General features: G+C 34.0%; 2 protein-coding genes and 1 pseudogene across 3 annotated transcripts; 1 reads left to right on the top strand and 2 right to left on the bottom strand.

Annotated features, from left to right (window-relative positions):
* Positions 1-1,760: 1,760 nt before the first annotated feature.
* LOC107028978 (ferrochelatase-2, chloroplastic-like) lies at positions 1,761-9,383 on the top strand. Its single transcript, XM_015230246.2, has 9 exons — positions 1,761-2,213; positions 2,767-3,103; positions 3,212-3,355; positions 3,465-3,566; positions 6,428-6,531; positions 6,656-6,782; positions 6,927-7,079; positions 7,744-7,844; positions 8,691-9,383. Exons 1-9 carry the CDS (start codon positions 2,128-2,130, stop codon positions 9,004-9,006), a joined length of 1,470 nt encoding a protein of 489 aa, XP_015085732.1. The 5' UTR covers positions 1,761-2,127; the 3' UTR covers positions 9,007-9,383.
* Positions 9,384-9,751: 368 nt separating this feature from the next.
* LOC107028979 lies at positions 9,752-12,653 on the bottom strand. Of its 2 annotated transcripts, none has more exons than XM_015230247.2 (3): positions 12,517-12,653; positions 11,277-11,469; positions 9,752-10,245 (listed from the first exon to the last, which is right to left on the bottom strand). In XM_015230247.2, exons 2-3 carry the CDS (start codon positions 11,456-11,458, stop codon positions 10,059-10,061), a joined length of 369 nt encoding a protein of 122 aa, XP_015085733.1. In that variant the 5' UTR covers positions 11,459-11,469; positions 12,517-12,653; the 3' UTR covers positions 9,752-10,058. The 2 variants fall into 2 exon arrangements, with proteins under 2 accessions (XP_015085733.1, XP_015085734.1); XM_015230248.2 differs by having other exon boundaries at positions 11,277-11,486; positions 12,517-12,626.
* A 5,874-nt stretch (positions 12,654-18,527) lies between these two features.
* LOC107026768 lies at positions 18,528-22,855 on the bottom strand (annotated as a pseudogene).
* Positions 22,856-22,949: the final 94 nt, after the last annotated feature.

The raw sequence follows: 22,949 nt of genomic DNA, 5'->3' as shown, positions 1-22,949 counted from the left end.
AAGATGGAACTCATACATACTTTAAATAATAAAAATAAAAATTGTGTTAAATGATCTTACTAGATCATTTTTGTTGTTTTTATATATTACTGATTAATATTTGTTCGTTATGACACCAGTTTTTTTTTTTTTTTTTAAATCGAATGAATTTGAAGTAAGTTTGAATTATGGCAAAACATACACATGTTTGAGGTTTTGAGACAACTTCTATATGTATATAATTCAAGTGCAAAATTTTAATCTCAGTTGAGTATGTTTAAACTATTTTCGGAAAGGGATAAATTTGTAAAAGTAAATAACTCTATAAGACATACATTAGTTAAATATCGACCCAAAAATGAATATTTGTACACTTTTGTTAATTTGACTAGGATTATCAAATTAATCCCTGAAATAAATGATTGGCCAAATTCATTTAGACTTTTATGAATTGATTTCAAAATCTCTTTAAAAAAATTAACGAGAGTGACCATTGTGCCATCTGACTTACTCTTTTAACCTAACTGTCAATTTAGTACCTAATTTAGCACAAGCAATTATTAAATTAGTGGTAGCAGTGACTACTTTTTTTAAAAAAAGATTATTAATGTGCGGTCACACAATTAGACCTTGATATTGTATACCAAAAACGTTTGTTCGAAGTACTCTAGTTGTCAATTTTAACAAATAAGAGAGACTTGACTCTTTTTTTTTAATTTTTTTTTATCATTTAACATTAATTATTCTAGAGTTAAGAGACATAAGACACATGTATAGATAAAAATTAAAGAATTAATAAGAGATATATTATTGGTCAAAAATATTGGTGCAATTTTGGTCTTCATTCAAAAGTGTTTTTCTTCTCACAATCTCTCACGTGAAGTTATTATATCTATTAAATATNTCCTTGTAATAGGTTAAAACAAACGAGGATTCAAAACTTTCAGTCTATGAATCTTGAATCATAATTCTTTTTGCTTACTGAATTCTAAATAGATTATTTATTCATATTAAGCAATTTATTTATATTTACATAAATAGAAAATTAAAGTCAAGAGTCAAAAAAATTCAATTCTAAATAGATTTTTACTTCGTTTTTATTTTCTTAGTTCTATTGTGGATCAGATATTTGAGTTAAAATTAGTTGAGTTAGAGTTGTCATTTGTTTGGTGGGGAAGTTTAGATTTGATGGGGAAGTTTAGATTTGAGAACTAAGCCAACTACCAAATTGGGCATTAATATAATGTGAGGAAAATGATGTTCATCATCTCAGTAATCCCATGCGAGACTTGGTACACTTTATAATTTGCTCCACGCAACATCCAAAACTATATGAATTAATTATTGTTTATATGTATTAGTGGTCTTGCTTTTTGTTTTATCATATCATTTATAGTTGCGTTGACACTTTTATATTGTCATCATTTTATAAAAAAACATAACCTTCTTTATATTGAAGAAAAAATAAATTTCAATTACAATATATATATATATATATATATATATATATATATTATGATGATTAAAAATTTCATACATAAATTATGAATAAAATCAATGTTAAAAAATAGATAGTTTTGAATGAGGACAAAAAATGTACAAATATTGCAAAGACGAAGGATTATTAGAGCTTCATGTGAAAACTCAAAATGACTTTGAGTCTTAACCCAAAGATGAGAGACTATTTTAAATTTTTTAATCCTACTCTAGAAAGATATTTATGTATTTTTTTTATTCATGATATTTTAATATGTTTGATCAACTAATATAAAACGGAGAGAATAGTATTTAATAGCACCTTCAAAAGAGAAAAGAAGTCGCAATTGGCGGTTTTGTTTGAAGAAAAATGGTGTTAGGTGACTTGCTACATCAATAGCTATGAACACGTCTTCGTTATTCCTCTCCTCTTCTTTTTTATTTATACATTTCTCTCCATCCAATTAGCTTCCATAAACCCTATATTTCTTTGACTCTTCTCAATATTTTACTTTTTTAGCCAACGCCTTTAATTTTTTCTCACAAAAATTTCCACAAACTATACTTTTTTCTGCATTTAATAGTATTATTTTTCTTTCAGACCCATAAAAAACTAGAATAAGATCTCTTTTTGGAAAGTTTTGATAGAAGAAAATCATCACATAGTAGATCATGGAAACAGGGACGATCTCTCGACTTCTTCAACCGACTAAGGTTCCAAGTTCTAGTTTTGCTAGTTTCACTTCTAACTCTTCCATGTAAGCTTTTATGGGTTTTCATTTTCTTGGAAATTCCTTTCTTTTTTTCATATGGGTTGCTGTTAAATTTTGTTATTGTCAATTATATGTTTTTGTAAGAATCGAGTTCCTTTTTTCTTTGTTGTAACGTTTGATTGATCAATTATATGAATAACTGTTTGAAAAGTCAGAATCTTGATGAAAGGTTTAGGATGTTTTGGGTTTGGCAGGTGAATGAGGTCATTTGTTATGCAGAAGTTGTTGGTTATTTTATAATCAAATACCAACTTATGATATGGGGAAAATGCTTTGCTTACATTATTTAGAAAGTTACTCTATAACTTTGTAATGACAATCTAATAATGGGAGTGTATCAAGTATGATGACTCGATAGATCTCGTGGGGAAAAGAATCTTTTTAATGAGGAGATGCACATAGATTTTTCATTTCCATGCTAATTTCAATGCCAAAATGATGTACTAAACTTTTTAATGAGGAGATAGACATAGATTTTTCATTTCCATGCTAATTTCAATGCCAGAATGATGTACTGAATGAATCTTTATCCTGGCAGATGCTGCTCGCGGACAAGGTTAATGCCTTCTTTCCATTCCTCACATGGTGGGCGAGAAATGAATTCTGATGAGCGAGAGATTACAATTTTATCTTCTGAACTCACTCTCAAAAAAAGCAGTGTAGTTGGGGGATTGTCTTTACATCGCCCAGTGCACAAGAGAGATGTAGTTGGCAAGACTTTCTGCTCTGTTGGATTGTCTACATATCCGGGGAGCATCGTTGAGTCTTCTTCACAGACAGCTGAAGAAAAGATCGGAGTGCTACTTTTGAATCTTGGAGGGCCAGACACACTTCATGATGTCCAGCCTTTTCTGTTCAACTTATTTGCTGATCCTGTATGCTAACAATCAGTCTTAACTAATTTTTTTTTCCTAAGCTGGAGATTTTGAGCAATTTCGTTCTTTGTTTGTGTTTATGCTAATGGTATGAATTTCACATGGCAGGACATTATACGTCTACCCAGATTGTTCCGATTTCTCCAGCGCCCATTGGCACAACTTATATCTGTTCTCCGAGCTCCGAAAAGCAAGGAAGGATATGCTGCAATTGGAGGTGGTTCTCCTTTACGAAAAATAACAGATGAGCAGGTATAGGAAAACCTCTTTTTATTTATGTGCTCTGTGCTAATAAATTCTTTTTACTTCATTATGCTGGTGTCATTTTCAACTTGTTAACCCTTTAAGCTCATCATTGCAGGCTAGTGTACTAAAAATTGCACTAGAAACAAAGGAAGTACCAGCTAATGTCTATGTTGCGATGAGGTACTGGCACCCGTTCACAGAGGAAGCTGTTCACCAGGTAGGCTTAAAATGCATCCTCCTTGGTTCTTCCAGTTTAAATTTTTTTGTCTTGATCTTGTCTGTGTCTTCTCTCATGTGCTTACGATAATCTCAACAAGTCATTAGAACACTAGTTTCATTTATATTTTTCAAATAAGTCTAATCTGTTTTGAGAGCTTGAACACGGGCACAATTCACAGAAGTACTAACTAACAAGCAAAAATTGTAAATCTTTCTGCTAAACAAAAATAAAGAATCAGTAAAAAATCGAGTAATTCTGTAAGGTAGGATAAAAAATGGTAGAACTATATGATCCACCACACATCTTACAACTACTTTGACAGTGTTTCTTAGTTTCTCTTATTTTGTTTCCTTGTGACATAAAATATATCTTCTGTAGCAAATATGCTACAAATCCCAGCTTGTATTCTACTGCATAATGAGCAAAAATAATGGTATACCATATGCTTTTTCATTCTATATCTATTGTATATATAACTTGTATTACATGTTCGCTGCAATTGTTCTATGTTCTGAGTTGCATCGTCATATTTAGACTTTGAGCTTTACATAGAAAATGGTGTTTAGCTCATCTCTACTATTCTTGTAGTTTCACAGGTATATGTAAATATATCTGGTCTTCTCCTTTTCCGTTTCTTTCAAGTTTCTTATGATTACACACCTTGTCTTACCCTAAAGCAATATTATCTAGGATCTTGATTGTAGAGATCTTCTTTTTTAAAACTTTTTGTTGGGGAAGTAGCAGATGAGTAATACTCCCTCCGTTTAAAAAAGGATGGCCTAATTTGACTTGGAACGGAGTTTAAGAAAAGAAAGAAAACTTTTTAATCTTGTGGTTCTAAATTAAAGTTATGTCAATGTACCAAAATGTCCTTTAATCTTGTGGTCTTAAAGATGTCATGTGGAAAGTTAAAGTTAAAGTGTTGCCAAAAAAGGAAAGGGGTCATTCTTTTTGAAACAGACTAAAAAAGAAATGGGACATTCTTTTTTAAATAGAGGGAGTAATTGATAAAGTTACAAACAATAATAACAGATGATTTTTCTACTTAATGGATCATGAGATATCTATTTTATTTGAATCTTCGTCTCCTCACCCAAAAAATAAGACATGAAAGGAGAAAAGAAATAAATAAGAAGAAAGGTGCCTCTCACTCCCTCCTCCCTTCATATAGTTTTAGGGAGGGTACTGAGCTAAAGGTTTTTGTGTTCTTAGTGTTATTTCCTCCTATCTCCTCTTTCGTCCTCCTCCTCCAAAGAAAATCTTCCATCTTTTGTTAATCCCAACAGTAATTGACTGGATTGGACTCATGTATAACTTAATTAAGTGCCATGTCAAATTGCTTCTTTCGGCTTGATTTGCTTTCAGCCATGCATGTTTAAACTGTCTAAACCTAAAGTAAATATTGTACGTGAAACAGAAGAATAAGATCTGTTACAGAACCCTATGTTTAACAAGAATTAAGCCTTAATCCCTAGCTAGTGGGGATTATATGAATCATTGCTACCCATTTCATTCCCATTTAGCTCCACTTCCAATCTTTAATACATTAGGTTCTCTAAGCCGTGAATTTTGCTAGATTTTCTATTGACGTATACAATCCCTGACGAAGACTAAGCCTTAATCTCAACTAGGGTGGTACTGCTAAGGGATCCTTTTCTTTCGCTGTGCTTTATTTTTCTCTAAGTTGCATGGATTTTCTGGGAGATTATTGGTATTTTGAGATAGCTTCCTATTATCATTACGTTTTTTCACACCTCGAAGGCTCGAACCCATTGCATCAGAAGGTCTACTTAGGACATGACCAAACCATTCAAGCCAACTCTCATTTTTATTAGTATGTGCATCTTTTATTGAAAAGTAAGGCACTACCCAACTATAAGAAATGTTTATAAGTACTGCTCATCATTTTACTGATAAAAATAAATTACTACTCAACTAAAAAAGTTCTGTAATTACTATTGAACTAAAATTGGAGGAATAGAAGGCTTTTTACAAGCAAAATCTGGATCGAAGTAGTGAAATTGAGGAACTCTCCTAAAGAAACCCTATTTACCCTTGCAATATGTTAAGATATAGCTTCTTATTTTTGTTTTTTGTTTTTTTTGGTTTTCAAATCCGGATAACGTCCATCTCAGTCCATGACTAGAATGTTTCACAGTATAAGCTAACTTGTCTGTCAATTTCCATTTATGAGGAGCTAATGTTTTATTTTGGCATTTATTTAAATCAATTCTGCTAAGAATATTCAGTGATATATAGACCTCCTCAAAAAAAATGTGATCTATACTATTGTTTACTGATGTTTCAATTGGTAGATAGACCCTTTTTGTTGAAACCTGGCCACATTTTGAAGATAATCATCACCTTTTTCATTTGTAAGAAGCGAAATTGATAGTTTTAGCAATTATGTGTTGTGTTCTGATTACATTGTTTGGAAATATTACCTGAAGAAAATTCATTATGCTTTCTTTTCATTAATTTGCCTGGATGAGATAGTTTTGGCTTCTGGTTAGCGAAACGTTGTAATGTGCTCTGTTTTTCTTAACAAGCTTGTAATACAACCTCACTACTTTTATGTACAAATATAGTCAAATAGTTATATGCTGATTCTTATGATGAACTGCCAGCTGTTTATTTGAGATTCTATATTTTTTTTATTTAAAAAGATTTATGTGTCGAAATTCTTGGGTGGAGCATGTTTTCTGCACCTACTTGATCCCAGCCAGCAGTTATCCTTTCAAGGACACCCAAATGAATAGTTGGGATTGAATGGACCTAAGAATCACTTTTCTCCTGTGAGCTGGAAATTTCATAGGTCTTAAGTTTGATCTGAATTTGAGTTCCCTGTTGTGGTGCAGATAAAAAGAGATGGGATTACAAAGCTTGTTGTACTGCCTTTATATCCTCAATACTCTATCTCTACAACTGGTTCTAGTGTCCGTGCCCTTCAGAATATTTTCAAGTAACTCTCTTTTTCTTTTCAATTTGGTTACTGCATTTATGGAGTCTCATGTTCTTAAATTGAAGTGTATTCACATACATTTTCCTGTCTCTGATCAATATCTGAACTTTTTGTGCACTCCCAGAGGAGACTCTTATCTGTCCAGACTGCCAGTTGCAGTCATTGAATCCTGGTACCAACGACAAGGTTACATCAAGTCCATGGCAAACTTGATTGAGCAGGAGTTACATAATTTCACTAAGCCTGAGGAGGTAGCATATCTTATTTCTTTATTTGGGTGGCCTTAGTTTCTGATCATCATGGTTATGCTTTTAGTTTGGTGATGAACCTTTCTTTATCATTACTGGGAATTTTTTACTATTTCCAACTCAATTCTAAGAGGGATGTATTTTCAGGTCATGATTTTCTTTAGTGCCCATGGAGTGCCAATCAGTTATGTTGAAAATGCTGGCGATCCATATAGAGATCAGATGGAGGAGTGCATTTTCTTGATAATGAAAGAGCTGAAAGCTAGAGAAATCAACAATGATCATACCTTGGCTTACCAGGTTTGTCCTAAAGCTCAAGTCCTCCTGATCACTTTTTGTGTTACCTGTATTCTCCACATTCTGCAATACCATATACATTCAGCTCTTCCTAATGGTGCCCTCTAAGTGATTTATTAGATATTGGAAATAAATGTATTTTTCCACGCTGCAATGACTCAAAGTTCAGTTTAGCCAAATTCTATGTGCTTTTACGGATCATTCCATATTTTTCTCCTTTTTTTTCCTTCCTCCTATTTTTAAAACAGTCTTTTCTTGTGAGGAAGATTGTAGGGGTTTGAGACAGAATATGACTCCCCTTTTCCCCAATTTACTTCTATTTTGTTCTGTTTCACAAAATATTACGTTTCCCCCAGAAATGCCAAAGGTTCATCCCTCAGTATTTCAGATTGATGTTAATTTTACCTGTATTATTTCAAATTTTATGTGACTTCTTCTCTACCAACTTCAGACTTTTTTACATTTCAGATATTCCTAACTCTTCTCCAAACTCGGTGTTAATAATCCTTCATCACATTTTACCCCTATACTATGTAAAATGAAGAGCAATTTCATTAATGTGGGGAAGTTCCTGTATACAAGGAATATACCAAAAACTAAATATAGTGGGATGAAGGTACTTTCCCCTCGTGGTGAATTAATTCAGTATTATCCTTTTGCATTCCAGAGTCGAGTTGGTCCTGTCCAATGGTTGAAGCCATACACTGATGAAGTTCTTGTTGAGCTTGGACAGAAAGGTGTAAAGTCTCTGTTGGCTGTTCCAGTAAGGTATGCATTCTAGCACCTGAAACTTATCTTCTCAATAAGTTATGGTGTCATGGGATCAAAACTCAGGTGCTATCAATTTATTGGGTGATTTTTTGTTAGATTAACAACCTGGGTTAGACTTTCTATGGGCTGTTTGCAAGTTTAACATGATCACATTTTGTTGAAAACTATTTCAAGTCTACTATGGTTTCTCTAGCCAGACCTGATTTGCTGGAGATGGTACAAGAAGACCACATGACTCATGGATCCTATTGCTACAAATTGGTAACTTGAATTTATTGAAAGGATCGTCATGTATGGATGCTAATATCTTGTGCATGAGAGGTTGGAGGTTTAATAATGTGACTATAACCGCGAGAACCTCTTTGACTAGTCAGAAGAAAAAAAAGGGGGTGAGATGTTTATATTACTTGTATTGTCTTGTAATTGTTGAGTTAGATGTATTATCCTAATGGTTCTCCTGCATATTCATAAAACTGATGTGGGATTTGAAGCGACAATAGCCAACTGTCTCTGAGATACATTTTAGGTTGGGGATTTTGGAAGGGACAATGCTTTTGTTGACTTGGTAGGAAGTGATGCTCTTGGTTGTGTGTGTTGTGAATGTCTGTGCAATTGGGCATCATGAAGTACAAATTGGAATTGTTTCACTGTGTATGAGAGACCCCTAATGAAGAACTTAAATTATCATAACCTCTTCAAGAGTGTTTGGCCTTTGTTGTCAACTAAGATACTCTTCTCATATGAATGTTTGTTGGTTTACTTTTTACTTGTCTGCCAGATAACACAATCTCTTGCTTTATTCTTGATATGTCACCTAATGTAATCATGCTATTGGAATTTCAGCTTTGTGAGTGAGCATATAGAGACTCTTGAAGAGATTGATATGGAATACAAGGAGTTAGCTCTTGAATCGGGAATTGAAAATTGGGGTCGTGTTCCTGCTCTGAATTGCACCTCCTCTTTTATAACTGATCTGGCAGATGCTGTTATTGAAGCATTGCCCTCGACAATGGCAATGTCAACGTCCACTGGTACAGAGGAAGAAGTTGACAATGATCCGATGCAATATTTTATGAAAATGCTTTTCGGATCACTATTAGCATTTGTTTTTCTGTTTTCGCCAAAGATGGTATCGGCTTTTAAGAAGAACATACTTTAGGGAGGACAGAGAGAGATCCTTTACAGAAATAGTACAGAGATCAAGAAGCAATATTATGGTGCTGCCTGGAATTTTTTTCGATTTTATAAACAATTTACAAGAGTTGTTTTTCCTACTAAAGATGCTTTTATTAGAGAGACTGGATTCGACCGTATTGAAGGTGCTAGTATTCTGTTTCTGGGGCAGCACTTGTGCATAGAAAGATAGCAAATCAGAGATGAAACAATCTTTGTGGCTTCAGTTTTAGAGACTAAAAATATCTTCTATTTTTGTAAATCTACGAATTATCTTCTATCATACAATAAATTTAACTTGATTAATCATTTGTAGAAACAGTATTAGTGCAGTAAAGCATCTTTGATAAGATACTTCTAATAGGTCGTCATGGGTGCAAGACATGAAAGCAATGTAGAGAGAAATGCAATGCAAGGTAAGCTTTGTCCATATTTGGAGTCTCAAGTATAGAGTTATAAGGCTTTACTAACTAAATGAAGTTGAAAGAAATATTATGGAAATAAATCGAATTCAAGGCTGATGAATCTTGCATCAGATGTGCCTTTCAATAAACAAAGCAAAACTTGTTCTTTTCAATTGAACAGCATTAACACATCATCAGTCATTGTGCAGTTTGGTACGTATAGTATAACGCTGATGGTCTTGTTCGGCCAATTCAGATTCATGCCGGAAAAACGCATTTAAGAGAGGCAAAATGCCCCCTTCCAAAAGCTCAATCAGAGACTTTTAGTTGAAGGAAGAGTGATCCTTGCATCGCAACACACCCCTTGTAGGTATAAGAATGTTATAGTGATAATGTGGATTTAATTATGTAACAAGAAACAGTAATCATGAAAACAACATGCTCAAAGCTGCTTTATTGAAGCAAACACAAGGCTCCTAACTCATCCTCTACGTAAGTTGTTCTTGCCAAACATCAAAATTTGAAAATCCGTATCTCGTTGGTATGTGTTATCCCGCACAAGTTAGAGATTGAAGATGATCTTTTATCGACAGTGATTTAAGTCATTCCTTTGAAAACCTAATATTTGGGAGATTTAGACATAATAACCAGTAATCGTGAACCCTCGACCTACAATCTCCCCAGCACAAAACCAAGCAAAACATTCTAGCCCAAAAAGAGCAGCAATGCCAGCATCCTCAATTTTCAGCTCCTGTCTGTGCTTCCACAAGTTCTTGACATCACCAAGTTCCTTCCAGAATGCTTGATAACGTCCAGGAATACTGTCCCAAAAAGAAGAGATATCATGAGTACAAGATGAACAAAAGGTATAAATGGAACAAGTTTTCTATCAGGAAAGAAATTGGAGCATATCTCTGATCTGACATAATTCAGTAATGTGCCAATAATATATAACGGAAGCATAACACTTTTTGCAACGGATAACAACGGCAAATGGCAGCAGAATTACTCTTGCTCTCAGCAAACCAAAATAATCCTCACAGCAGATACTAATTCAAATGGTCCAGTCATTTTTTGGGTGATCTGTAATATTCTATTTTCTTCGCAATGAAAATTCCAAAAGACAGTCCCTCTATCCCGTTTAACAGCATACTTCGCATATGGATTAACATGAAATATTTGGGGCACATAGAAATTCTCAATGCCACTTTCCAGTAAAAAAATCATCAAATAAATCAGCATGCCACAGAAAGCAGGACAGTGAGAGCAACAAGATCAAAGAGCAATACTCTATTTGATAACTCGCCTTGCAAAGTCATCAACAATTATGTTGCTTGGATCCTCCAGAGATGCTGTTGTGTGTGTGCTGATCCTCCAATAGTTATGCATTTTTGGAGGATCCAATAGGGGAGCCACGACGACTTTTATGGAGGATCCAAGCAACATAGATCAACAACAAATGCAAGTTCGAGCAACTTTTGTGAAGGGAGCTTAGAGAGTATAGGGTCCCGGAAGTTTTTTAAATAAAGAAGTGATTCCTCAAAGACGGATCATTAAGGATCCTAATGAGATGATAAAACAAGAAAAATACTACAACCACAAGATGATGAGCAGTTTGAAGTCTAAACCCTACAGCCCTAAGGTAACCTAGCTACACCCAACTTATGGATAACATGCATTCAAAAGAGTAAGAAGATAGGCCCAACATTTCCTACATCTGTCCATGTTGTCAGCTGATTACCAATTGAATACTTTCAAGAAATGGACAGGTAGATTGAAGCAATCATCATTTACTACCTACAAAGACTAAAGTATTTGTACATTAAAAGGATAGAAGTGATGAATAACAAACCTAGCTAAGCGAGTATAGAACACTTGTTTCGCCAATTGCTGGCATTTCTCCACAGTAGGTGGCTCTTGAATGTATTGTTTGTTCTGCTCCAACATCTGCTTGTAGTATGCACATCCATTCTTGGTCAAGAACTTTGAAGCTTCAACGGCTTTTGCTTTCACTATCGGCAGTTTTGATGCCATTGTTTCGTAACCTACAAATAATGATGCACTGTGAAAAACATTGTCACAATTGTTGAACATAGAAGAAAAGATATGAAAGTGCAAAATCTGCTAGGGTTTGGCACAAAGTACAAATCAAAAGACCAAATTATATGAAGAAACAACTATATGGAGAAGAATTAAAATGCATTTCAACTGGAATATATGGTGTAAAAACCATGTCAATCAAGTTCAAACCCAATTTAAGTTCTAACTCAAATGTAAAACTTTTTCGTAATTACTTTTCAGTTTTCATACACTAAATTTCTAATTATATACACCTAATGACAACACGTTATTGATAATGTTTACAGTTCAATGATGTCCTCCTCATGATAGCGATAATTTAGTGTCACGGTATCAGCCTGCGTCAAATGGCTGTAGCAAGGTCAAGTACACTAGCTTCAAAGCATAAGTCTGCTTCAAGACTCCTATTTACTTCTCTTATTTTTTAGTAACTGAGAAATCCCCAAGGGCCAGTATCATAAAACTCGGAACTCAGTGGATAATGGGCTCCCCACATTAACTATTCATCGCTACTCCTTCAAGTAACCGACATCAAAATGGAACATAAATAGTTCATTCAGTTTTCCTCAACATAGGCAAGAATCTTCAGCTTGCGCCTAGCTATGTCTGGATTATACACGAAACTTTTTTTTAAAAAAAATCACGGGCAAGGCATTTAATTATCAAAGACCCAACTCCTAACACATTTTCATACAACAAGTGATTGATTCACAATTATGAAAACTATAATCACTCTACAAGGACACATTTCATCATTGCACATGGAACAACTCACAAGTTCTAATTTTTTTATTTACCCTTTACAGAATTTCACATAATCTGAATTTTTCATTAAAAATGCAGTTTCTTTACCACCCCACAAACACACAAATATTTTCAAGAAAAGATTTCAACATAAATTGCAATTGAAAACATGAAATAAAACCTCAAGAAGGTGATTAACCTAATCAAATGAAAAATTGAAGGGACTCGAACAAATATTTAAAAGAAGAGAAGTAGAGAGAGTGAATCACCTGTAAAATCGAAATTGTGATGCCTCCTTCAGCTGTAGACAGAGATAGACGGAGGGTTTTGTAGGTGAATTAGTAGTAGAGTATATATATTAATATAAAAATACATATTTATTTCATCAATAAATATGCTAATCGTGTAACTTGTCCTATTCTTTAAGAAATAAATAAATAAATTGGAGTATGAACGCCTTAATGCTTATAATTTAACTTTAGGTCTATTTTAGTTTTGTTATCATTTTAGCATTAATGTTTTAGTCATTGATTTTTATTTATTTATTCACAATATCGAATTGTTATTCTAGTAATTTTTCATTGTCTCATTTTCGTAATTGTCATTCTACTCCATAAAAGATATTTCTTTAATTTATAATTTCTGTACATTTAAGAACATATATATCTTATTTATAAAATAAAATTAGTTTCTCATTTTTAACACAAAACATACTTATTTATCAAATAGTTTCAGCACCTAATGCTTATCATTATCAAGTTATCAACGATGTCTCTAAATAGACTCCTGTCATTTTAAAACAACAATTAATCAATTCTTTCATCTCAGTTAATGTAATGATATTTAATTGTACTCAAAAAATTTAATAAGTCATTAAAATTTAATGCAGATGTAAATTCTCAAAAATAACATAAGTGTTATAAAATCAAGCTCATAATATAATAGAAAGAGAAGAAGAAGAGAAGATGGAAGAGAGAACTTTTCTTCTTATTCATGTGTATCATACAAGGAGAATGATACCTCTATTTATAAGTAGAGAAATCACTTCAAAAGCCACTTTAATGAATGCCAAATTAATAAATATATCATTATCCCAGAGAGATTCATGTCACCTTAGGAACATACATATCTAAGATAAGGATAAATCTTTGGAATACATATCCATGATAAGGATATATAAGTTCATGAATAATGGACCATCCACTTAGTTCAATGGATCTATAACACTTCCCCTTGGATGTCCATAGATAATGTGTCTCGTTAAAACCTTACTAGGAAAAATCATGTGGGAAAAATTCTAGTGAAGGAAAGAGTACACATATCTTTTGCTACGCACTATTTGTTGCCTCATTAAAAACCTTGCCAGGAAAACCCAGTGGGACAAAATCTCGGTCAAGAAAAAAAGAGTGCAACACGTATTATACTCCCCTGATGAAAACATCACTTAATTTCTTGCGATGACGTCTCCAATCTTCGTACATTGTGGTTGGTATATTTTTTTCAAAGAAAAACGCACATTTTCGAAATATGATGTGTCATTATCTCAACCAGACGCACTCTCGACTTGCTTCACGGAGGGCTTTTATTCATGCATAGCAACATTTGCTTTATTGATCACCAGAATATTATTGGGCCTCCATATGCAAACAAATAGCGTGTTTGAGATTGTTCTTTATGCAGATCAGATAAATATTCTGCATCTACGTAACTGATCAACTCTCACTTGAATTCTTCGGAATAGAATGAACTCATGTATGTGGTCCTTCAAAGATATTCAAGTATATACATAACACCATTTCAATGTCCTTGGGGAGGAACCGAATCTTGCCAGTAATTTACTGCAAAACAGATATTTGGTCGAGTATTGTTAGCAAGATGCATTAGTACCCTGATTGCACTAAGATATGGAGTTTCATCACTAAGGAGCTCTTAATCCTTATCTTGAGATCAAAATGAATCATCATTTATTAAGCGATCTCACAATCATTAGGGTACTCAATAAATGTGATTTATCCATATAAAATTGTATCAAAACTTTTTTGTGTATGTGCACTGATAGACAAATATTTCATTTGTCAAATTATCAATCTGTAAGTCAAGACAAAATTCTGTCTTACCAAGACTTTTTCATAAAAATACAAGGACAATTAGGGTCATTCTTTTGTACCCTTTTCTTCCTTGACTATTTCAATCCATATAAGGATTCTTGAAGCTTTATTCAAAAAGTTTCTTTCAAACTCTTATATGCTTCAGATACCTCGATTACTTCAAGGATTTTTACATAACCTTCAGTATTGTCTAGCTAGACATGATAATTATTCATTATATGCATTCAAGTTTTCATATATTGTCAAATCAAAACAAATCTCATTGCATCTATCAGAGGAGAAAGCATCTCCAATAATATCAGATTTTTTGCGACAAACCTTTATGCCCAAGTCACAAATCGTACTTGATATCTTATGATTATACCATTGCATAATAATTTTGTACCCCACTGACATTATATCTTGACTTATGGACTATCAGTCCAAAATGTCACTCTTCTAAGTGAAACAAAATATACTTGAATTATGCATTTTACTTGGACAACCGTTTATCTGTTCACACTATATGATAGATTTGAATTCAAGATCCTCATTACAATTTATATCATTGAGTGCTACTTTATATCAAAGATACCGTCGACGATTATTTGATATCGATTCCAATATGACATAACTTATAGAGATCTCTTCAATTTTCATCATTTTTTAGGTACCTGAACCTTTTCCGAGGTTTTATGAAGTGTTATGTCAATGTGCTCTTTTTATAGTTCTTGTCTCATCATCATGACCATATTGATCATTTGCTCCTCTCCTTCTTCAAGGAATTTTATATTTGGAATCGATTTGTCTATTACGCTTCCGGCGTATCATTGACTCTGTCCTTCAAGGACTTCAAATTGAAGCATTTGCAGTTGAATTATATCATAGGGTCAGTACATTCATCTGACAATTGATTTGCAACATTATGCAAATGAATTATCACTTGAACTTAAGTTCACATATTTATTTAACGAGGATTTAGATAATTCATCATTAAACCTAACACATAATTTTCAGTTGTCAATCACCTCTCCCCCTAATGTTAGCTAACATTCATCCAACCTTATTTGGAAATTCATCTTTGTGCGTGGTGGAGAAATTAAAATCATAATCGCACATTCAATATTTTAGATGAAAAATTATTTGTGTTCCTGACCTTGAACCAATTTTAATGGGGAAACCTTGTTGGCTTGAAGCATACATGTGTTGCTACATGTTAAATAAAATTATCTCATACCAAATTTTATTTAAGAGTTTTGTTCTCATAACCATGATTTAGCTATAATTGGAGTTATACAATTTTTGCTAAATCAACCAGCATTATCAATATAATTTAATAATTTGGAACTGTGCTCTAAATTAAACAATTCGGGCAAACAACCTTACAAACCCCGATTCCTAAGTTGACACTAAAGCATATGTGATCATCGCATAGATGCATCCATCATATAGTTGCAAATGATCCACATGGCAGGTGAATGGGCCCATATTTATCTTTTTATATGTTCCAAAAATTTCACGGGATTACAATCCCAACCTTAGCTGGTACAATGAAAACAAGCAACACAAGAGAATTCTTGAAGAATCTTTTATTACTTCATCATATAATCTACATGAATTCTCAATTACATTTGCATCACATTTAAACCAGAATGATCAACCGGTCATGCCAACTAATCTTATTTCAGTACACTTATAATTTACTTTCGCATGTGATTTCATCTGTATGCCCACATTTGTATGCAACAAACAAGAGGAAACACTGGGTAACCTTTTAAATAAATATTTATAACCACTTCGGTTGCAGTAATCTGAAGATAATAAATATTTTCACAATTTATAGTCTCAATATTTACTTGTAATTCATCTGAAACTTAAAAATTTCTTTTGAGACTTACTACAACTCCAATATTATTTCTCTGGTAATAACATAATATTCCATAAAACTATCCATATGGTGCACATCTCCTTCAAGGAGAAACTTATATTACTATGTCATGGTCAAAGTATTACGAGCAAGACATTTTTCTTGATTTACTCTTGTTGTACCGTAGGTACACAACCAATGACAAATTTGTACTGCCCTATAATAATATTATTTTGATCATGACCACAACCTTATAGACAAAAAATATTTTCTGCCAAATAAAATTTATTTATTTTTTCAAACCTCCCATAGAGATGAGTTGTGACATTTACCATTTTTTCCCCAAACCTCCCATAGAGGTGAGTTGTGGCATATATCCAATCCATAATGATTTTATCACATCTTGACCCATTCTTATATAGAATGGTTGAGTTTTTACGATACTCATCACAAGTCACATTCTCTTCAAGGAATGGACTAATCCTTTATATGTACTTCATAAATTTGTATTATAAGCACATTGTCATGACTTTAAAATTCATCATATTTCCATGAAACACCTCAACATCACCTTGAAAGATTAAGTGTACCATCACTTTATCTTCTTGTCTTTTGATGGAGAATTTATAAACTTGTCAAATTATTGAGGCGACAACATTCACAAGTCCAATGATCTTTCATACCATTTTGATAACAAAAATTGCCTTCACATTTTGAAGGACTATTTGGAAAACCGATAATGTTATTCCTTTTATAATTACCATAATGATGACTATTATAATTCCGTCCCTTCACGCCCCTTTTCATATCGTTAATCGTTTGTCATCTTTTAGACTGGAGGAAGTCAACATGTGGATTTCAAAGTTATCATATGTTGCTACCACATTCTATTCAAGGAATGAAACAAATTCGATGGGACGAATTTCATGACTTTTCATCAAAGCCTTAGTCATCATTTATTCATCATTACAATGTATAGAGACTCAAACTCAATGTCTTATCTACACAAGGCACATTATGCCATAATTTTATGAGATTAGAATCCAATTCCTTATCATCATAGTGCCATAATTTTATGAGATTAGAATCCAATTCCTTATCATCATAGTGCATTAAAACTCAAATTGATGTCTTACCCACTTGGTGCAATAGAATTTGAATCTATCGTCTTACCCTCGATTATTAACATCATAGTCCTAGTGAACCTCTTAAATTTGCTCTTAAAAAATGTTAATTGAGTCTCTATTTCTATATTATATAATTTTCTGCACCACTCAACGATATAATTAGTGCAACTAAATTTAAAAATATAAATCATGAGAATTTAATAATTCAAGTATATGTAAAGAAAAAGTTAGTCAAACTATCTCATTAGCCAGAGGTAATGAATCTTCACCATACTACTTCTCCAGTATTTAGTGCAATCGGCAAATCATAATTAAATATAAAAATACTTTCTAAAGTTTATATATGATCAATTGATTTAATCAACTCCAATTCTGAATAATAGAAGTATGATAATAAATAACTTGGATGCATTTTTGGACAAACCAATCTTGTTTTTTTTTTAAATAAATTTTTTTGAAGGGACGAGGTGTACAAACTCTGTTGTCTCTCCTCCATGGAAATCATATTGCAGGTGCAAATCTTAGTGCTTATATTACTCTACACTCTTTTGTATCCAATTACAGGCTATTAACTTATAATTTGTAAGGATGCAATCCAATATCAGTTGGTTAGAGCATCGTGCTGATAATGTATTATAAAATCAAGCTCATAATACAATAGAAAGAGAAGAAAACAAGAGAAGTAAGATGGAAGATGAACTTTTATTCTTATTCAAGTGTATCATACAAGGAGAACGATACCACTATTTATAAATAGAAAAATCACTTCAAAATCCACTTTGATGAATGTCAAATTAATAGATACATCATTATCCCATAGAGATTCATGTCACCTTAGAAACATACATTTCAAGATAAGGATAAATCTTGAAAATACATATCATGACAAGGATATATAATTTCATGAATAATGAACTATCCACTTAATTTAATGGATTTATAACAAGAAGAAATTTAAAGATGCATTATTTTTAAATATTGAGGGATATTATTCTTTTTGAGACAAATTAAAATTAAGAATGTGCCAAGTAAAATGAAACAAAGAAGTACAAATCTTGAAACTGGACACATGCATAACTTCATATATAAAAATAAGTTTTTTTCCCAAAAAATGATTTTCAGCACTTGTTAATGCTTATCAACTAATTTTTAAACAGCTAAGTCGATAGAAGAAGGGGGAGAAGGGAAGTGAGCATTCCTACAAAGAAACATCCTTTTAAGAGTTCTTATATTAGAAAGAAGAAAAAAGGTTTGACCAGCATGATCACATAGGTACTCAAAGAGACAAACAAACTGAAGTTTCAGACTCTCTTAATGCACCAGAAACCTAACATAATACCAAAGTAAAGCATAACAAAATAAGGAAACAATATATAAGGGAGCTAGCTATCACTTGATCCTTCCAAGTAGCATCCATTAACTCTGAGGTGGGGCTTTTGGAACCCCCTCATTACTAGGTTGAACAGACTGGGATTTTTGGATTTGCACCACCATTGCCATCAGTAGAGTACGCTGCCGGAGGCTGCACATTACTGCCAGCATAGCCTCTACTGTAAGGTGGTGGCAGCTGTCCACAGTTAGCAGCCCTATACCCAGGGTGAGCTGTTGGAGGGCCATAAGAGGATGGAGGTCGCTGAGTCCCAGATTCACCTTGACCATAACCTGATTGAGCAGTTGCTGCCTGTGGATACCTGGGCTGCACCGGTGGAGGTTGGGCATAGCCACCTTGTGCACTAGAAGATTGCTGAGGCTGACCATAAGCTGGATGACTAATCGGAGGCTTTTGGGCTTGAGGGGACCCATAACCTGCTGCTGGCTGGGCGCCATAACCTGTTGGTGACTAGGTACCATAACCACCTTGGGAAGTAGGTGGCATCCCATACCCAGATTGAGTAGAGCCTTGAGATGGGTAACTAGGAGTAGGGTGGGCTGCTGGCCAGACTGATAGCCTTGTTAGCCCACTGATGACTGAGCTGGTGCAGGTGCTTGACTGCCATCACTACCATGTGAAGTGTTGTGGCCATCAGAAGTAGGGTTCGGTACATTCCCATAGCTCGGAGTAGCACTATAACCTTGTTGCTGATCATAACCAGTACCCTGATAACCAGATTGAGTAGCAGGTGCATGATATCCACCATAGCCATCTTGGGATTAAATCTGTCCCTGGTTATAACTTGTGGTTGAAGTTTGATTTTAACCATAGGCAGTAGTATCAGTTGAAGCAGCTGAACCTCCAGGTGTTTGTTGCTGTTGGGGGTGCCTGCTGACTATAGTAATCATAACCACCTGCCTTAGATGTTTGCTGATTTGGTGAAGTTGTTTGATCCCAACCAGATGCATATCCACCAGAGGCCTGTTGTGGAGGGTAACTAGGGTAGGCTGATTGAGACGTGTTATATTGGGGAGATGGACCTGGATATGTTCCAGGTTGGAGGTAACCATAACCATGTTGTTGCAACTGCGCACCAGGAGGAGCCCAGCTTGCAGGAGGTTGAGTTTGATAACTTTTTTGAGGATATCCTCCAGCTTGCAGGAGGTTGAGTTTGATAACCTTAATATTAGAGGAATTTTAGATTGGTTTTATTTACCTTCTTGAATAGGCTTGTTGCAACCTGCCTCACACAAAATCAAATATCCAGAAGTCTAGTATAATATTGAACAGATCAGTATACAAAATAAAGGGTTTATCCAGATTTTTGTATGATCATCAATATAATAACTTAAACGTAACATATACTTCAGACAAACCCAACCCAGCACCACCTAACCACCTCAATGAACATGTGAAGAAACTAATCAGAAAACTGACATAAGAAGATGCAATATCATACTACAGATATGTTTTACAGCTTGACCATTTACCCAAAATCAATATGGAGTTGTACTGAAGAGTGCGATACTGCACTCTCCATGACCACTTGAAAATAGAACTGAAGTATATGACTGAAAGAAAGAAGAGAGGACCTAATTACAACTAGGAAAAAAGCATGATTCAAATGAATAATACTCCCCTCAAAAGTAAAGCAGAGCAGGTGTTCATCTCCTTCATACATGGATAATTTGAAATGAATTAGAAAGTCCCATGGACTGAAACTGTAAATAAAAAACATGGCTATTAAATGATATCTGCAAGCTATTGAATTCAGATAAGAATATCCATTCATCACAACCTCAGATACAAGTGATGAACACCAGTCGAAGTTAGACTTAAAAAAGCTCAGCTCATCATCCATGAGCTTTAGCAACATAATAAGTTATAAAATATTGTGGTTTGAGCAATCCTAATTTAGAATTCAGCTGGAAACTCACTAATGCAAAAAAGTTGGAGAAGGAAAACTAGAACAGTTAGATAAATTGCAATTCTACACAAATTTAAATCAAGGTGCACAGTAAGAAACAACAAATCCACATCACAAAATACGACATAATCATACATACAACAACATTAACACAGCTGAAAGTGATGGATGGAACAGACAAATGTTAGCAGTCAGGGTGAAAGATTATGCAACTACAGATACCTCACTAGTAACTTTATACACTAACTGCTTAGCAGCCTCAATCTGTTCAGTTGACCCACTAATTTGTACTGTCCTTTCTGTTGATGTATCACCTGGAGGCAAGTGTAGATGAATCACCTGTGACAAGTTGGGAAAGGTAAGACAAATGACTTTGAATCTCAAGTAAACTGATATGTGATGCTAAAACCACGCAAATCATTACCTTGACAAAAGGGAATCGCTACCATGGAGAAAGTTGCAACACTAACTGCAGAAGATTTTATTATTACCTGAATACGCGCTCCAGTCTTTGCTTGCATATTTTTATGGTTTCACCTCCTTTGCAAATAATAAGACCAACCTAAAAGGATTTCAATAGGTATGAGAGATAATATAAACTGGAAACAGTGTATTGCATGATTAACCAACTACAGTAGTAAAAGTCACCTTGTTGTTGGCGACTTTCATTACAAAATGTTCTGCCCCAGCAACCTGTCCAGTCATCCTCCGGGAAACTATGCCTGAACCTTCTGCATCAGCCTATTAGATTTATATTGTGCAAGGGTAACACATTTGAAATCAGAAGAACAAGTTCAGTTTGGTTTGATTCAACACATGAAAGCACTTTAAGGTATAGTTAAGTTCAAGTATAGACAAATAAATAGTACCTCACAAAGAACGTCACTAATTAATTGTTCTGCCTTAGCAATTTGCTCTGGTGTACCCACGAGTTCAACCCCTCTAGTACGAGAATTTGGATCAGAATCCATGTCTCGAGTAACCTGAATCTTGGCTCCAGACTGTAGTTGAAGATACTTGATTGTCTCCCCGCCTCTGCCTATGATCACTCAAACTCTGGCATTTGGTACCTCAATCTTCTTGGTTGGCACCGGATAACCATATGAATTTGTCATAGCTGAATTAACAATGGGTTTGTCTGCATTTAAATATAATACAGAACATGTAAACAATAAGTGGACTCATAAGTAAAGTTGGCTACAAAGGGAATATAAGAACATCAAGAGATATAAAGCACAGGAAAAGTGACCGCACTAAAGCTAAGAAGAAGCAGCAATTTGCTGCTGATATTATCACTATAAGTTCAGAATACAACTATTGACCTGATATCATTAAAATACAAGTCATAATATTCTCAGGGTAAAAATTAAAAAGTCGCAGCAGCCATTCATTTCAATACCATGTAAATAACTATCAACACAGACCCAAAGTAAATGATAGTGCAGTAAAAGTTGGGAGATTCTCAAAATAACAAAATCTTACAATCTTACGATAAAAGAATGGATAAATGCACAAAAACTACACAACCATTTTCAAGAGTATAATAAAAGAACTATTAATAACAGATTAGAAAGAAAACTGTAAACATTTACATTTCCAGGCATGATTTTTTCATCGATTCCATCTATTAATCCAAAATCTACGAAGAAAATAGGCATAGATGCAACAAATACCATCTCAAAAGGAGAAAAAAGTGAGCATAAGACCGACCACAATAGCTATATTCCTTCTATTTAATTAACTAAACTCCGTATTCACAAAGGAGAACAACTAATCTGGAGAATCATTTAGAAGAAAATAAAAAAAATTATCTAATAGAAAACAAGAGTTAAGAAAAATAAAACTTACATTCGTCAGAATCAAAACCAGAGCCGTTATCTATTCAAGCTTTTTTGGGCTCCGCGGTGCTCAATAGCCTAGCGGCAATTTCCTGATCCTTCTGCTTAGCAAGCTGGAAATCATCCATAGGCATTGGGAACGGTTTTGTAAGAAGCATCAGGCGATTAGGAAGAAATCAGGGCAGAGAATCCAGTGGGTCTACGGGAAATGGTTTGTTCTTCCTCGTACTTCCTCTTATTGGTTCCAACCTCTGATGCGTAATGAACGTCCTCTTCCGCCATTGTTGTTGTGTGGGGAATCTGATGAGAAGTAGAGTATAAAGGTTTGAGATTAGAGAAAATTGGGGGAGAAAAGAGCTCCTTTTGATACTTCTTTTAAATCCCATAATATCTCTTTTAATTTTTTAATCTATATATCAAATTTCCTAAAAAAAAATATTGATTTTATTTATACTTGAAAAAAGTAAGAAATATTAATTGAGAT

This window comes from Solanum pennellii, chromosome 8 (genome assembly GCF_001406875.1).
Source record: "Solanum pennellii chromosome 8, SPENNV200".
In the NCBI taxonomy this organism is placed as follows: Eukaryota; Viridiplantae; Streptophyta; class Magnoliopsida; order Solanales; family Solanaceae; genus Solanum; species Solanum pennellii.
This window is presented reverse-complemented; position numbering and strand designations above follow the sequence as displayed.

Bases quoted from the DNA above. Each gene is read 5' to 3' on its own strand.
- LOC107028978 (XM_015230246.2), top strand. From the start codon at position 2,128: ATGGAAACAGGGACGATCTCTCGACTTCTTCAACCGACTAAGGTTCCA. The intron at 7,080-7,743 runs GTTTGTCCTAAA...TTTGCATTCCAG, and splicing joins ATCATACCTTGGCTTACCAG to AGTCGAGTTGGTCCTGTCCA. The intron at 7,845-8,690 runs GTATGCATTCTA...TTGGAATTTCAG, and splicing joins CTGTTGGCTGTTCCAGTAAG to CTTTGTGAGTGAGCATATAG.
- LOC107028979 (XM_015230247.2), bottom strand. From the start codon at position 11,458: ATGGCATCAAAACTGCCGATAGTGAAAGCAAAAGCCGTTGAAGCTTCA. The intron at 10,246-11,276 runs GTTTGTTATTCA...TTTTTGGGACAG, and splicing joins TTCTATACTCGCTTAGCTAG to TATTCCTGGACGTTATCAAG.